Source organism: Lonchura striata, chromosome 8 (genome assembly GCF_050655825.1).
Source record: "Lonchura striata isolate lonStrDom1 chromosome 8, ASM5065582v1, whole genome shotgun sequence".
Classification (NCBI taxonomy): domain Eukaryota; kingdom Metazoa; phylum Chordata; class Aves; order Passeriformes; family Estrildidae; genus Lonchura; species Lonchura striata.
Genome location: NC_140710.1, coordinates 10918103 through 10934373, shown reverse-complemented (window position 1 = coordinate 10934373; position 16271 = coordinate 10918103). Strand labels below are relative to the sequence as shown.

Sequence of the window (16271 nt, the reverse complement as noted above, 5' to 3'; positions counted from 1 at the left end):
TGTGAGAGCTGTGCCAGCTCTTGCTAATGCTAACTGACAGCATCTCCCCTTCTCCCTCCATACTGACTGGGACAAGAAGCTGCCAATTATCCCCCAAGAGGATGGGAGGCTGATGGAGCCCATCCCTTCCTTTGCATAGACTCCTGACAGAGCACTGTCTGGGCCAGATCTCTTACTGAAGGCACTGCCCTGACCTCCTCCCATCTCCCGTGTAGAGAGCTGACCCCTACACGGGGCATCCATTTTTAGCAGCTGGTGCCTTGGGCACTGGTGCTCTGTGGTGCAGAGCAGCAAGCCCATCTCAGCAGCTCTGCCGGTGTGCAAATGAGGGGAAGACAGCTCAGCCATTCTGGGTTGTAGGAATGCACCACAGAAGCCTGTTTAACCACTCCTCTGTTGCCAGGCTGGAGAGCTGAGGCTCAGCACAACTTCCTGGCATCTGCAGGCTATGGTGTGCACACTCCCAAGGCTGGTGAGGGGGTCTCACACTGTTTGATCCACAGGAGAGTTTTCCTTGTCATTCATCCTTTTTCAAAGCACAGGAATGCACCAACCACCTCTGCTACTCCTGTGTGCGTGGCTCAGGGGAGAGTGACTTCCCATCACCTTGCAGAGCGCTGCTGCAGGGCCCTGAGCCCCGGTGAAGTGCCTGTCCCCTCTCTGCAGGGAGCAAGTGATGTCAGCTGCTAACATCCCTCGGGAGAGGCAGCACAGCCACCACAGGTCATGCCTCTGCAGGCATCAAGGGTGACACGGCACCAGTTGGACTCACACACACCCAGGAGCACCCTGAAAGCAGGTGCTTGACTTGGGGACACAGTGTGGGGTGGAGTGGAGTCTGTGGCAGGCTGTGCTGCCTCTGGTCTCACAGGGCTGGAAGTGAAAATCTGTTTGTGCATGCTGGGCTCTGACCTTTCTGCATGGCCTTGTGTCCTCCAGTTTATTGTCTTCCCAGGTCCCTGTGTGTGAGTATTTGTGTGCCTTCCCTCTCCCTGTCCTGCCCTTCCACCACTGTCTGTCTGACTTCGTAGTGGCCTCCAGTGCCTGCTAGCCTGTTTGCCTTGTGCATGTGTGTGAGTGCTCTGTGCACATATATGGCATTATCCTCAAAGTTCGCTGTTTTTTTCTGTTTTAATACAGCTTGGGTGGGTGGGTTTGGTCCTTTGGCGGGGACAGAATTTGAACAGCTTCTACCTGGAATAATTCAACAGCGTGTTCATTGGAAAATAAACCTGAGTCTTAATGAATGGTGCTGGGATGCTTTGGTTGGAAATACATGCCATCATGTTAAACCATTGCCATGTCCATCAGGTTAAGTCCGTATTCTCATGACTGCATAGCATTTGAGTACACTTTCAGTTCTGTCTCATTTGGGGAGCACTGCCTCATTGGTCAGGTAACACTTCACTGGTGATTGCTCATGTAGGTATTGATTTGAGATTTAATAATTGATTAAAAGAAGCATCCAGCAAGACTTTGGATTTATATACTAAAAAAAAAAAAAAATTGCAAAGAAGGTTATCCTTAAGTTATCTTTACCCTGGCTGGTAAGGAGCTAATGAGCCCTGTTTTGTCACCGAGACTATGTGTAGTACACACACGATGTTGACAGTATTGTTTAATTTATCACAAAGTCTTAGCTCTGTTGTACATGCAAGTGTGGGGGCTTCTGTGTTCAGTCTATTTCTGCAATCCTGATGGTTTGGGGATGAATCATCAAAGAGAGCACTAGTGAAAATTGATTTGGGTAGAGCAAGCTTGGCAAGCGGTGCTGACACCTCTGCGGCTCACGGGGCTGTCAGCAGCTTTACTGTCTGCGGCGACAGTAAAGGTGGAGCCAGGCCTGCAGAGCTGTGAGTCCCCAGGCCCCATGGCCCATGGGGCGGGCTGCACCCGTGGCCTGTTGTGATCTGGCCCTGCTCAGGCTCCTGCCCTGTTCCCACCTGCCCCAGCTCTGCAGCAGTCGCTGCCCCACCAGAGCACTGATGGAGGAGCACAACTGGCAGGGAGAGCTCCTCGCAGCCGGTCACTCGTGACCCCGGCCGCTGCTCACGGCCGCCCTTCCAGTGGAGGAGGCTAGAGGAGAGCAGAGCTGCTGGGCAAGACACATCCATGCAGTTTCCCTTTTTAACTACAGACTGAAATGAGCTTGCCCAGAGGAGACAAAGATTTACTGAACGCAGTTGTTTCTCTACCCTTGCTTAAATAGGCCCATAACACTAACCCTGAAGAAGGGACCTCATTTCTCAGTGTCATTTTCCTGACGGGAATGCATATGGCAGGCAGCTTTAGAGCTTTATTGTAGCTGAGAGTTGCTTACAAATAAGTCTTGAAAGAAATACCCAGCAAGGGATTGATATGAAGAGAAGCTGTGCAATGCAATAAGGAGGAATACATCTCCCAAAGAGCTGCCACGAAGGTGGGAAAGGTTCTGCCAGCCCAGCTCTCTTCTGTCAAAATGGATATGATCTCACATCTGTCAGTATTAGTTCTCTCCTGCCCAGCAAGGTGATCTCTTCAGGCCCTGACAATGTCATGCAGCTCGGGTGACTGTTTTCTGAGCCAAGGTAGAACCTGAGTTACATTTTGAATGTAATTATATTTTATTTAACAGCACACATGGGCTAATTCAAAAAGAAACCCTTGTGCTGCCCCTGCCCAAACCTTATGAGGTTTAGGGAATGGGCTGCTTTGCTCCAGAGCTAATAAATTGAGCAGGTGATTACATTTTGCAGAAGTTTAGTGGGCCCTGCAAGAAGTGTGTGACTGGTATTTGTTCATGCTCTCTAATTAGAAGGATATAATTTAAATGGAGGAACGTTTCATGTTAGTAATATGATTTCAAAAGGCTGTGTTTGGAGGGAAGGGATGGAGCCATCTCTTAATGAGTTCTGCTAATAAGATGCCAGTGGCTAAGGAAGGAGAGCAAAGTATGTGCAATTTGGCAAAGTAGTGAACAGCTTTTGCTCTTCATTTTATCTGTCCTGAGGGATAGACAGGCAGAAATGTTGACTGCTCCTCATGTACCCCAACAGTGCAGCTGAGTACTCTCTGCTGGTTCTGTGACCCTACTAGCTGTCTCCTCCTTGTTTCAGTGCGGCGTGTTGCTCCTCGATTCTCGATCCCTCCGAGCAACCACGAGGTGATGCCTGGGGGGAGCGTGAACCTCACGTGCGTGGCAGTAGGTGCTCCAATGCCCTATGTGAAGTGGATGGCTGGTGTGGAGGAACTGACCAAAGAAGATGAGATGCCCGTCGGTAGGAATGTCCTGGAGCTGAATAACATCATGCAGTCTGCCAACTACACCTGCGTGGCCATCTCTTCCCTTGGCATGATCGAAGCCACAGCCCAGATCACTGTCAAAGGTAAGGAACTATTACTTGCAGTGCTCCTATTTGAGTTTCAACAGTGTAGCCCTTTGCCAAAGTTCCTTGGCTGCAGCCAATTGACTGCTCTCTTCTGTGACTTTTCCAGTTTCCAAGGGAGGTTCCCACAACTTTGTTTTTTCCTGCTCATAGTATGATGATACTTGCTCTGAAGGTCATTTTCTCTCTCCTTGCAAGTGTCACAGTAGACAAGCTTATGTCAGGCCAGGTCCTTGTTACACCATGAGAGAACCTCACTGAGTGTGTGTTTGTCTCAGCAATGTCTGGCTTGTTCAGTGCATCAGCAGGATCAGCTCTTCACAGTGGTGGGCCATGGGCTGTCTTGGGGCAGGGTCTGTGGATGTCTGCAGAGCTGTTTGCACAGATGTCCTCTTGCAGTAAGGGTGAGATAAGAAGGTTAAGCCCAGCAATGTGAAGTGTCCATGATCCTCAACAGAATGAGCATCCTCACACCCTTCAGGGAGGAGCTATATATGTTCATTTGAAATTTGTTACATGCTTATCTGTAAATGTCTTCCCTTTCTACTCTGCCTCTTTCCCTTTCTTTTTCTTGTGATGCTGTCCTTCAGCTGTACTTTCTGCTGACATTTCACAAGTAGCTCTGCTCCAAAGAGGATATTGTTGCCAGTTGCTGACCACAGGGTAGCCCACCCACTAACAGGAGGCTGAAGGTGTCCTGCCTTTCCCTTCTGGGATCTATCAGAGCCACAGTATCCGTTTCCTTCTCTGCTTGCAGTTGATTTGTAGCTTGGATTACCACAGATATGTCATCTTTTGAGACTGTCTGTTCTTGCAGGTCCCTTCCTGCACTAAAACCACCTTTAGCACAGAGTTCCTGCTTGAACAAATCAGAGAATTGAGTGTTAGCTCTCTCTGACCTGGAGATAACAGGAAATTCTCTTGGCTAGTCACAGGATGCTTTTAACCTTAGCCGCACCCAGCTCCCTTTACTCACAACACCTGCTCATCAGTGCCTTTTCCAGTCTCTCTTTTCATACAGAACACAGTGGTTTCCTTGCTATAGTAGATGCACAAGAGAGTACAGAAAAAAGGGCCATTATGGGATCTGGTCTTGGAGGGAAGAGGTGGAAACTGCACTGTCGCACTGACAGTTCACAGCATTTTCCTCTTCACAGCTGGAATGCCTTTGCCTCTCTCCCTCAGTGGCTGATGTGATGCCACAGGACAGGGAGCAATTTGCTCAACTCCTTTAGCCCTTCACCTTCCTCCTTGTGTCCTTACCTGCTTTATCTACACCTTTACTCTGGATATCTTACTGCCTCTGTCCCAAACTCCTTCACCCAGTGTTGCTTCTGTGCTTGCTGGCAAGCAGACCATTTTCAGCACAGACAGGAGAAGCAAAATTACACAGAACTGATTGCACTTAAGTGTGTTGAAAGTACCAGACCTACCCTTGCTAACATGAAGACTGCACACCCAACAGCTGTCAGGAGTCAAACTTGTGGTTCTTCAAAAGAAAAGGAGTTTCATGTGTCCTTGAAAGCCTGAGGAAGGCTGCCAGTTCCTAGGATGCTGTAAGAAATATGTTTCTTCAGGCTATAATACTGTGCAGGTTGGGTTTGCCCTCCCTGAATCCTCCATGGGTAGTGGTGGGGTTGTGTGCCCTCCCCTGCCACGCCAGTTCAGCTCCTGATGATCTTCTCAGTATTCATGTTGCAGTAGCACTGGAGAAGGCATTCTCTCTGGTAGTCAGAGCAGGCATGTCCTATGCTAAGGAGCTTGCCTTCCTCAGCTGAACCATGTGGAAACTAGAAACCTGATGGCTTTGCCAAAGAATGAAATTCTTGATTATCTTAATTTGGGTTGAGCATTTTCCCTAGTTCCTTGTCCAGCACAGCTGCATTACAAGTCACTAATTACTTTAGAGTGGTTTGTAGGAGATTTAAACTTACTGTAGACTTTAATTCAGTCATTATACTAAAGTATTTGTGTACTCTGCAAATCTTTCTCACACACACACACTCATTCTTTTTCTTTATTCTTGTGGTAAAGTGGTAAATCTGGAAATGTGTGCTCGCAGTGGTTTTGTTCTCATTGACCCTTCAGAGGTATCATTGTCAGAGTTCTTGTGTAACAATTTACTGTCTGGTTGCAGTTTGACACACTACTCGGTGGAATAGTGGATATGAAAGTTGGTAATTTCTCTGGCTTTAGCTCTCCTGCATTGCCTGTAATACTTACAAAGCCTTGCCCCATTAACCCTTGTAACAGTATTGTCCATGAACTCCCTTTGGTCTAAGATACTGCCTCTCTGGAAGCAAGGGCATAACTCCAGATTACTTTGGTGCTTTGATTGCTTTACTTTGTAAATCAGCTGTGCACCTGGCTTCTGGGGTCAGCCCAGCCCAGCAAGCATCTTCCCACTACTGGCTGAACCCCCCATGACAGAAACATTCCTGCATCCCCGTTGAATTACTTTTATTTAGCCTGCTGCTGGTAAGTGCGTCAAGCACATCTAATAACATGATTGCTCTGTTTATCCTTCCATTAAGAACCACTTCCAGCAATATATGGTAATATAAAAATGCATGTTATAGAGTATGAAATGATTTCTGCCTTTTAAAGAAGAATGTTAATGGGAGGTGGCAGCTCCATTTTTATCCCTGTGCACATTGCAAGGTTTGAGCTGACTGAATTATTTAAATCACACCTCTCTACCTTCCAATTGCAGCACTGCCAAAACCTCCAACAGAGCCATTAGTGACTGAAACAACAGCTACCAGCGTGACCCTCACCTGGGATTCAGGCAACTCTGACCCCATTTCATATTACGTCATCCAGTACAAGCCCAAATCCCTGGAGGGCCAGTTCCAGGAGGTGGATGGTGTGGCAACAACCCGCTATAGCATAGGTGGGCTCAGCCCCTTCTCAGAGTACGAGTTCCGGGTCATCGCAGTCAACAACATTGGCAGGGGTCCCCCCAGTGAGCTGGTGGAGGCCCGGACAGGAGAGCAAGCTCCTTCAAGTCCACCCCTCAAAGTCCAGGCACGGATGCTGAGTGCCAGCACCATGCTGGTCCAGTGGGAGCAGCCGGAGGAGCCCAATGGACAGATCCGAGGGTACCGCGTGTACTACACCACCGACCCGCACCTGCCTTTGAGCATGTGGCAGAAACACAACACAGACGACAGCCACCTCACCACCGTGGGCAGCCTCATCACAGGCACCACCTACAGCATCCGCGTCCTGGCCTTCACCTCGGTGGGCGACGGGCCCCCCTCGGACATCATCCAGGTCAAAACACAGCAAGGGGGTATGTATGGAGTGAGACAGCCTGGCTGCATGGCCATCCCTGCGCTGTGCGGCTCAGCTGTGTCTGACCCGCACCAGGCATCACAACTGCAATTGGTGCTCAAATGAATGCATGTCAGAGAGAGTGGGGGAGCATTCCCACCCCACAGCCATTGCATTCATGCTGTCAGATTGTCCTGGGGAGTTGCCGTCAATCTCTGTACACGTAACAGCCCACAGTTTTGTCTGAGATACAGTGGCTAAAAACGTGACACAAAGTCTTGGACATGGATGTCGACACCTGTGTAAGTGCTGGACCATTCTGGGGTCTAAGTACATGTATGGAATGAAGGATCTGGGGATGCAGTCAGGGTCTAGAAGTGAGCATAATCTCCACAGTCACACACCTGAGTGACAGAGGTGCTTGCTTGTGGCCTGAGATGTTCTAAGAGCGCAGTACAGGGGAGAAGGAATGTTCTGGCAGAAACGAAAGAGGATCCTCACAAAGTGAAATGCTGACTTTGCTAGGTCATGCAACTCTTCTCACCTCTCCTGGCACTAACCATGTGTTTGTTTCCCAGTTCCTGCCCAGCCAGCTGACTTCCAGGCAGAAGCAGAGTCTGATACCCGCATCCTGTTGACATGGCTGCCTGCCTCTCAGGAACGCATTACTAAATATGAGCTGCTGTACTGGGAAGGAGAGGATGGCACTCAGGTGAGAATCCTGCCTGGCAGCTCTTGGGGCTGGACATGGCAGTTTATTGGCTTGGGAAGGGTGTGGGCTTGAGCCAGGTGGTAACAGAACTGTTTCTTTTTTATTCTTCTGCCTCAGTGGTATGCAATAGGAACATGGCATTCTGGTTTCTGTATAAGTGACCTTAACAGTACTTGTTCATGCCAGCAAAGTAGGTAGTGGCTGGTTTGGGACTGGAAAAGTTCAGAATGCTGTGACAGCATCCCTGAGGCATGCTTACTGCTGGTGCCTGTAAACAGTCACACTTCTGGGCATGTCTGAAATGGCCTCCAACATGTGTCTCTGGCCTGAGGACTGGTTAGATGTAAAAAGTAGATTGAAGGTGGCCTAGAGAGAGCCCTTCCACATTTACTGCAGGTCCCTAAAGGAAGTCCAGTTCAAGATATATCAAAGGTAGTGCTGGGTTCAAGACAGCATAGCAAGAATTGTGCCATGACACCATCAGAGTGTCCCATAGTCCTCTCCCTCTCCTCTTATTATAGTGTCATGAGAGCTGCCAAAAATAAGTGCCTTTCAGGTGAAGTGTCAACAAAACAAACACTTTTGCAGCACTGTTTCAGTGCATTAGAGGTCCTGACTGCTATAGGACAAGTGCTTTACTCTGTTTCACAGGCAGTATGCTGTCTGTTGGGAGAAAACAAACTTGTGTGTCCTCTGCCTCTTGTCTGAACTTGTATGGCTGGGCCCAGCATTCCCACAAAGCTCTCAGGCCAGTGAGTGCAGTCTGGACACCAGACAGTGTAGCTTGGCTGTGGCAGAGGTCTGCTTCCCTGCAGAATCCTGGTGTGTCACCCCAGAAGCTCCATGCTGTGGAGTCCTGCAGGACTGCAGGCAGGTTTGGCAGCGTGACTGTGACTTTCTGTGGGCACAGAATGGCTGCACACCAGCTTTTCTGCATCCTCCAACTACACCAAATAATCTGTTTCCTTTTTTTTTTTTGGCAGCAAAAGGTGGAGTTTGACCCAACCTCCTCATATGCCGTGGAAGGTCTCAAACCAGACACACTGTATAAGTTCCGTCTGGGCGCCCGATCAGAGCTGGGGGTAGGAGTTTACACCCCCACGGTGGAAGCCAGAACTGCCCAATCCAGTAAGTGCCTGACACTGAACACTGCTGGAGACAAAGAAAAAGCAGTCCATTTTCCATCTCCTGGGCACAGAGAAGCCAAGTGCCTCTGCCCCTGTGGGTTTGCAGGGATGCTGGCATGCAGTTTGCTAAAGGGAGTAATGGGGAAAGTCACTGGGATTTGGATCAGGGCTCTTTGGCAGAGTGGGTGTACCCAAGGGGTAAGTTGTTTCTTGGTGTCCCTTTGATCATACTGTCTTTCCCCTAGGGTAGATTCATAAAAACTGATGGAGGAGTATAACAGGCTGGGAAATTGCTTTGGAGAGATTGATTTGAGTGGGTTTGTGCATCCCTATGAATTTACTCCCATGCAGACAAGCTGTCTGGACAGACAGCATATGGGTATTTGGTTCTAAATGTGACTGTCTCCAAACCATTGGATTTTCATCCCTTCACTCCCCATTCCAGCTGCCTTGCTTACACAGAAGTCCATCCCTGGTCCATACAGTTGATTGCAAGGTGAGGCATCCTGTGAGAACAGGTGTGTCTGTGACTGTCAGGCAGCTGGAAGAGTAATTTTGGAGAAGTGACTGTTTGCCAGGGTTGTGTGAGCAAGTGAGGCTGCTGCTTCTGGCACTGCAGTGCTAGGGGAAACCAGAAAGAGCTGCAGTTGAGTTAACAGAGAAGCTCAATAATGAGGTGACCCAGGCAATATCACTTTCATCCTGGCTCTGCCCTGTGTGATCACAGAGCGGGAGTTTGCATTGCTCTGATTGGCAGCTCAAAGTGCTGCGCATAAGCAGATTAGGGCTATCAAAGGGCCCTGTGATAAGCTCGTTTTCACTAACGATTTTTGGGCTTGCCATTATGCAAAGGGCATTAAAAGGGGGAAAAAAGACATTTCTGTTAGCACCGTCTGTCTGGGATTTACTCGCTATGTGGAATGAGCAGTTGGCACAGGCAGCCAGCCTTCCCTGCAGGGAGGGCGGCAGCATGCACAGCAACCAGGAGTGTGAGATGGCCATTAGAAAGGGAGCTCTGGCAGGGAAGAGCAGCTCTACCCACTTTTAGAATGACCTTCTCTTTGATGAAAACTCAGCTTCATTAACATACCAGTCCCAGACATTCCTCCACCTCGTTAATTGAGCTAATGATGTCTTAGACCTGCACAATAGGCAGGTATATGAAAATGGAGAAAGGTTCAGATCATGCAGTTATAAATATTTGAACACTTAGGACAAATTCTGAATATGGGGATTTGTATACCTGTTTCAGATAGCTTTTGTATTGATAGCAAAGGTTGAAGTAATTCTCCTGCCATGTAAATTAATTCCATCAGGGGATGCTCTTATCCTTGAACACACTTAATCAGAGACAGCTCCATGCATAAATGAGTCCTTCAGAGCCTCACAACAGTCCAAGTAAAAGAAACCTTTGCTTCATGGATTCATCAAGGCAGACATCTTATCATGACCTACTCTACCTATTGTCTGCTCACAAGGCATCTCACACCAGTCTGGTTTTAGGTTGTCACTTCACTGGCCAGTGGTGCAGTAGCTGACTGGTTCTGGCATCTGTTCAGTAGAGAAATGTGCATAGGCTGGAAGAGATTTGGCATTTAGCCACAGGAGTACCTTGGTTTGACCAATGAAGCCCTCCTCACACTGAAGGACCTAAGAATCCTTAGATTGATCCAAGAAGTGACCTGGGTCTTGGTTTACAGGCCCCTACTTGAAAAGATTTATGATGACAGAAGCCACTGGCAGTTACTGCTGAGCTATTCAGTGAGGGTGACAAACCACTGTCTGAACAGTCCCAATGGAGTGTGGAGCCTTGAGTACTGGGGGACTCAAAATCAAGTAGGTCTTTCAGAAAGGCGTACTTTACCTTGGCAGAAGTTGTGTGCACAGTGCACACAGGCAGAAATCCTTTGGTCTTTACTTAACAACACCTTGTATTAGATGGTTGGATTGGTCCCCTTTGGCCTGAGAACTTTCTAATCTAGAAACACTACAGCTTCTAGCTTCAAATTGGTTTCCTTCCTGCACTTTTCCATCTCAGGTTACCCTGAGAAAGGCTGTTAGATGATGGGGCTTGGCATGTTCAGGTGGGACACAAACTGCAGGAGCAGTCAGATTCCTGCTTTCCAAAAAGTCTCTCTTCAGTCTCTATTCCTGTCCCTGACAAACCAGTCATGGGGGAGGTGGGAGGCCCATGATCACTGATGATTCACTAATGAGCTGGAGAAGGATGCTGGTCTTGCTTTTCTTGTGGCACTCCTGCTGAGGAGTAGTGGGCATGCTTGTGTGGAAAGACCAGAGGGAGGCAATGCCCTTTTGAACTCTTCAGCAGCACAGTTGAGACCTTATCTCCTGAGCAGGCAGCTGCTTTCTAGGCTGTCTTTACTGCTAAGCTGCTCACTTAGTTGCTGGGCACCCTGCAAAAATACAAAAATACAGTGCTGCTTTGAGGGCCTGAAAAGCACGGGGGAGTTTTCCGGGAACCTGCAGTGCCTCAGGCAAACGGAATGATGCAAGAGAGAAGCAGCAGCTCTGTGCCCATTAGGCCTTGGCATTAAAATGCTGTTCTCCCTTGAAATACCAAGGTGGGTCTTAAGTCTGCCTTTTCCCTAGCCTAAGGAGCAGGTGGGTTGGATGGTGCACAGAGCTGCTGTGGGCCGTCGGGGGAGGCTGTCGTGAGTAGCCTGGAGGCAGCAGAGGTTTGCACAGTGTGTGTGTGTGGGTACATCTGCATGTGTGGGTGCATGCTGGCCACCCAGTCTGCTCTTTGCTGGCCCCAGGAGGGACACTTCAACTCCTTGTGCATTTTAAGTTGATCATGCTCATGTTACCAAGTTTTATTTTGCTTTCTTTAAGTGTTAATCTGAGCTTTTGACTTGCATATCATATGTGTGACTCTTACCCAGTCAACAGCCAACTTTTGACTTGCCCACACTGCCATCCAAAGCTACCTTTGGAGAATGAGCTCACTGCTGCATGCCAAGGGAAGCTGTGGAGGAGCTGACAAGCTTGTCTCTTCTGTGAAGGGCAGAGAGTGGCAAAGGAAAGGTTTGCCAAGCCCCTTGTGTCTCACTTGTCCTGTCTGAAGGATGCCACCAGTCACTTTGTCTACATTATGCCCTCCATTGTAGGTGTTGCTTTGGTGCTGTATCTTCCTACTCTCTTCCCTGCCACTTCTCTGCTGATTAACCAAAAGAGTGTGAGGATTCACATTTTACCCCTGCTCCCTTTTCACTATACCAGATGGCAGGGCTGATCCTGTGCTGCCTCCCTCACATAGGCACTGTTTGCTTCCACGCATTGCTTTGACTTCTCTTTCCTCCAGTGTAGCTCCCATAGCAGCAGCCTGACTGTTCAGGCATCGTCTCTTGCAGCTCCATCACTATTTACTCTCCTTCATCTTTCATCTCCAGGCATCTGAGCCCAAGCATCAGGAATGTTCACTTCTCTTTGAGCACAGGAGTGGGCATTAAAAGTTACATGCACCCTGCAACTGTTTCTGCAAGCAAGTGGGCCTTATTCGCAGCAAGCAGAGATCACCAGTGGCATTGAGAGATCCTACTGTCCTTTGCTTTCCCAGATCTTCTGCCGCTGCCAACCTGTGCCCAGCAAAGCTAAGGCACCATTGATAAGTGCTTGAATTACCTGAGGTCCTTGCTGCCATGTGGAGTGATGTAGGTTGTGTTCTGTGAGCAGACAGGGTTGTTCCTGTGCCCCTGCAAGGCTGGCTCTGCTGCACTGGTGGCTGCAAGGACTGAAGCATGGCAAAGGGCAGCAGTCTTTTTTCAGGCATTTCTGTGTTTCTGGATGCAGTGAAAAATGGAAGCTGGCTTTCACCTGCTGCTTGCTTTTTTTTTTTTTTTTTTTTTGTGATGATGCCCTGTCCCCTCTGGTTAGGGCTGTTTCCTTCTGGATGAGCACCCATGGATGGGGCTATCTCCCTTGTTCCTTCCCTGAGTATGTAGGCTCCTTTCCTTTTCCAGACTTCCACTCCTACCTTCTGTGCAAGCATGCTATCTGCACCATCCCAGGGCAGTGAAGCCAAATGACAGGGGGCTGATGCTGCCATGAGAGCTGGTGCTCTCCCATGCTGCCAGAGCCCTGGTGCAACCAGACAGCAGTTCTGCAAGGCTGGAGAAGGGAATGAACCAGGCAGATGTCCTAAAGATGCTTTGCTCTGTCCAAATCATCTCTCCTTTTCCGATCTCCCTTCCACCGCCCAGATTTGTTTTACCACTCTTCCCCATCAGGATACAGCTGATGGTCTTGATTTTAAACCCTACCAAGACAAGCTACCTCCAACCTGAGTCACCTGCTTTCCTTTTCCACTTTTGTTTCTTCCACTTGTCTAGGAGTGAGTTTTCACAAGCCTTCTTTCAATCTGGTGTGTGAGCTTCCCTTTTGCCACTCTTGCCTTCTGCAGCTTCCTATTTCTTCTGGTTTCCATCTGCTTCAGATCTTCATTGAAAACATCTTTCTTCTCCCTACCAGTCTCTCTCTCACACCCTCCACATGCCCCACTTCCCTTACTGCAATTTGTTGTGTTTGGTAAAGTGAGTGTCCAGAACTGCTTTGGGAAGAGGTGTTCTCTGATGCAGAACAGCACTTCCGTCTCCACGCTGTTCATCTGGCCTTCAAATACAAATTGCCCCCCTAGTGCCATCTTTGATGATGTATGAGGATGGCAGGCAGTTGTCCACATGTATGTTCAGTGCTCCGTTGGCTGGGTAAAAGTTCCCTGTGCATTTTGGTTTGTCCTTCCATTCATTTCCCTTCATCTCCCCACTTCATTTATTTATCCCCAGCCCCCTCCGCCCCACCCCAAGAAGTCGAGTGTGTAAGCACCAGCTCCACCACCATCCGGGTAAGTTGGGTGCCACCGCCCGCCCAGAGCCGCAATGGGGTCATCACCCAGTACTCCATTGCCTACCAGGCAGTGGAAGGAGATGACAACACCAAGCATGTGGTGGATGGCATTGGACGGGAGCATTCCAGCTGGGAGATCAAGGACCTGGAGAAATGGACAGAATACAAGGTGTGGGTAAGGGCTCACACCGATGTGGGGCCAGGACCGGAGAGCATCCCCGTGCACGTGCGCACTGACGAGGATGGTAGGTGCTACTGAACAGCTCCTTCAGTACTGCCGTGGGTTAACCAGGACTCTCACAAAGTTGCTGGAAAGGGGGGGAAAGGGAGCAGGGACATTGACCTGGGAGCACCTTTCAAGCAGGACCAGCAGCTGTCAGGAGCAATGCTCCAGGGAGCAGATCTCAACAGTTCCTGGAGTAGGTTTGGGGAATTGCTTTGCTGGCCCTTGTTTTTCCTCCAGGTTGTGTCAGATATCTTGTCGTGGTCCTTCAGGGTCCTGTTTGTGTCAGCAGTGCTTCCTGTGCATGCAGGAGGCATTGCTCTGCTTTCTATTGTGGTTTTATAGTGGGTGGTAGTGGATTTGGTTTTATTGAAGGCAGAATGAGCTCTCCCAGCCAAAGGCTTCTCTTGTGAGATGAAAACTTAAAGTTTACTTGTTGACCTGAAATCCAGCAAAGTAAAGAGGGGGAAAGCAATACATTTGAAAGCTGTAGATACTGCAGGAAAGCTGCTTCCTGCTCCAGCTTCCAGGCAAGCCACAGCTTATATAAAGCTTCTCTTCCACTCAAGAGTCAGAACACCACACATACAGAGCACTTTACTGGATACGACAGCTTTAAAGAGAAATTGCTTTGTATTAGCAGGACTGTCAGTTATGTCATCATGATTTAAGCCATTTCCTTTGAAAGTGCCAGAGCTCAGGGTGACAGTAGGAGCTCCCATGGCTTCATGCTGACCCAAGAAAGCTGCAGATTTAATGGGAGAAGAAAGAGATGGAGCATCCAGGCAAAGAAAGCATGATCCCTGCATTACCCAATCAGTGTAGGAAATTGAAACCAGACATGTTACAGTTTCCCTAAATGGGCTGCCACTGTCCCCCATGTCTCCATGGCTCTGAAAGTGGTAACAGGGAATGCTTGCTGACTGTATTCCTGGGCTGACAAACACATCTGTGTGTGTCCTGCTGCCTGTATTGTTTGCTTCAGTTCTCATTCAGCAGAATTGTAGCCCAGGGGAAGCTGTTACCCCAGAAATGTCGCAACAAGCTCCCTCAGTTTTTGGGCACCATGGTTGGACATTCCAGCTTAGCTGTCAGGAGTGATTCATATTCCTCTGACATGCTGATGCTCAGTAGATACCCATGATGAAGCAGTGAGAAATGCTAAACTGTGGTCTGAAAACAAATTGAACTTTTCCCTGTTTGGATCTCAGATGTAGCACATACTTCCCATAGTGGGACAGGACAGAGATGCTCAGAACACTGTGGTCTGCTCATATTCATGTCTTTTTGTGTCCCTGCAGCATCCCCATATCATGTCCTGCTGAGACCTCCCGCCTTCTCGTGCCAGCAGAGCTTGACACACAGCTTCTGTCTGGTTTTCAGGGAGGATCTTGTTTTCCACTTGGACTCCCAGCTGTGTGTGTGGGCAGGTGTCTTGCCAGGACAGGAGAGCCCTGTGGCTTGTGCAAGGTCACTGCACTAAGTGAATTGTGGATTACAGCATAGGCTGCTCCAGGCAGAAGGGGGTAACTGTTCAAGCACAGCCCCCACCATTCCCACACCTTGAGTTGGCCTCTTGGTGCTAAAATGCTCTGTTCCTCCTTTCTGTATTTTATTAAATTATCTACAGTTGCAAAGGACATCTGGGGAAAAATAATTAATTGCCCTGCAGCTTAAAAACTGTGCCTACCTGCTGGGTAGCTGTTTCTTCCCATTTAGTTGGTTGAAATAGCAGTTGTCATTACATGTGCTTGTCAGGTATCCATCCCTAATTATCTAATACTGATTTCTTGCTGTGTTGAGAATTGGGGCGTATGAGGTTCCAAACCTCCAGATCTTCCCAGGGCAGTGGAAGGTGAAAAGGGTCCTGCAGATGAGGTGATAGGATGTAGTCCACGTCCCTTACTTGGTACTGGGCATTTGGGTAGCATCAGTTTCTTCCACAGAGAGTGCACACCTCTACTCCCAGTTGCTTCAGCCAGAAGGAGCTTTCCAGGAGCAACTGAGAAGCTAATTTTTTAGAATTGACATTTTTGTCACAGTCAATGCAAGAGCGAAATATAATAAGGAGGTAATTTTTCCAAATGGTAAATAGGGTATAAATACATTTTTAAACGGGCCTCACCTTGCAAGAAAATTGATATTTTCTGGGCAGTGTAATTTTTCATTTTATTATCAAAAAGCATTCAGCTAGCCGTGCATGAAATACAGTCCCCAGAGCTGTCATAATCCCTACAGGCCCCTTTATCTGACTGAGTTCAGTGACTGCTGTCTCTGAGCTCTGGGTTATTGTTTTAGGATGGTGCTTTTCCCCCTCATTAACCTCTCTTTTTCACAGGGGAAGAGCATGTGTGTGCTCTGGCTGGTGACAGGTACCAGGGCTCCCTGCAAAAGAGGCTCAGCACCCAGTCATGCTACCTGGGGCTGTTGGGCTTCGTTTAGATGGGTCTGAGAGGAGGTGTTGTGTCAGGCAAGATGCAAAGAAGGTTTTAAAACCACTGCCTGTGCCCCAGGGCATCCTGAGCTGCAGAGGGTCACTGTATTCTTTATATTCTGCTGTAGTCTTGTATTCTTCCTTGCTCCCCTACTGCTGGAGATGTGAGGGATAGATGGACCTTGGGTCTGATTCAGCACAATGACTTTAATTAGGGGTGCTCCTGCATGTTACAGTTATGCTCTTTCCTACTGAGAGTAGCAAAAGGGAA

At 48.6% G+C, this 16271-nt stretch overlaps 1 protein-coding gene across 16 annotated transcripts in view; it reads left to right on the top strand.

Annotated features, from left to right (window-relative positions):
* Nucleotides 1–16271, top strand: part of PTPRF (protein tyrosine phosphatase receptor type F) — a 375339-nt gene that overhangs the window by 298602 nt on the left and 60466 nt on the right. For 13 of the 16 annotated variants that reach the window (XM_077785383.2, XM_085585737.1, XM_021528089.3 and 10 more), the window contains 5 exons: nucleotides 3096–3365; nucleotides 6079–6660; nucleotides 7220–7353; nucleotides 8337–8481; nucleotides 13283–13588. In XM_077785383.2, the coding sequence (XP_077641509.1) occupies nucleotides 3096–3365; nucleotides 6079–6660; nucleotides 7220–7353; nucleotides 8337–8481; nucleotides 13283–13588 (1437 nt within the window). The remainder of the gene's footprint in view (nucleotides 1–3095; nucleotides 3366–6078; nucleotides 6661–7219; nucleotides 7354–8336; nucleotides 8482–13282; nucleotides 13589–16271) is intronic. The other 3 variants (XM_021528106.3, XM_085585740.1, XM_077785389.2) reach the window with 1 other exon arrangement.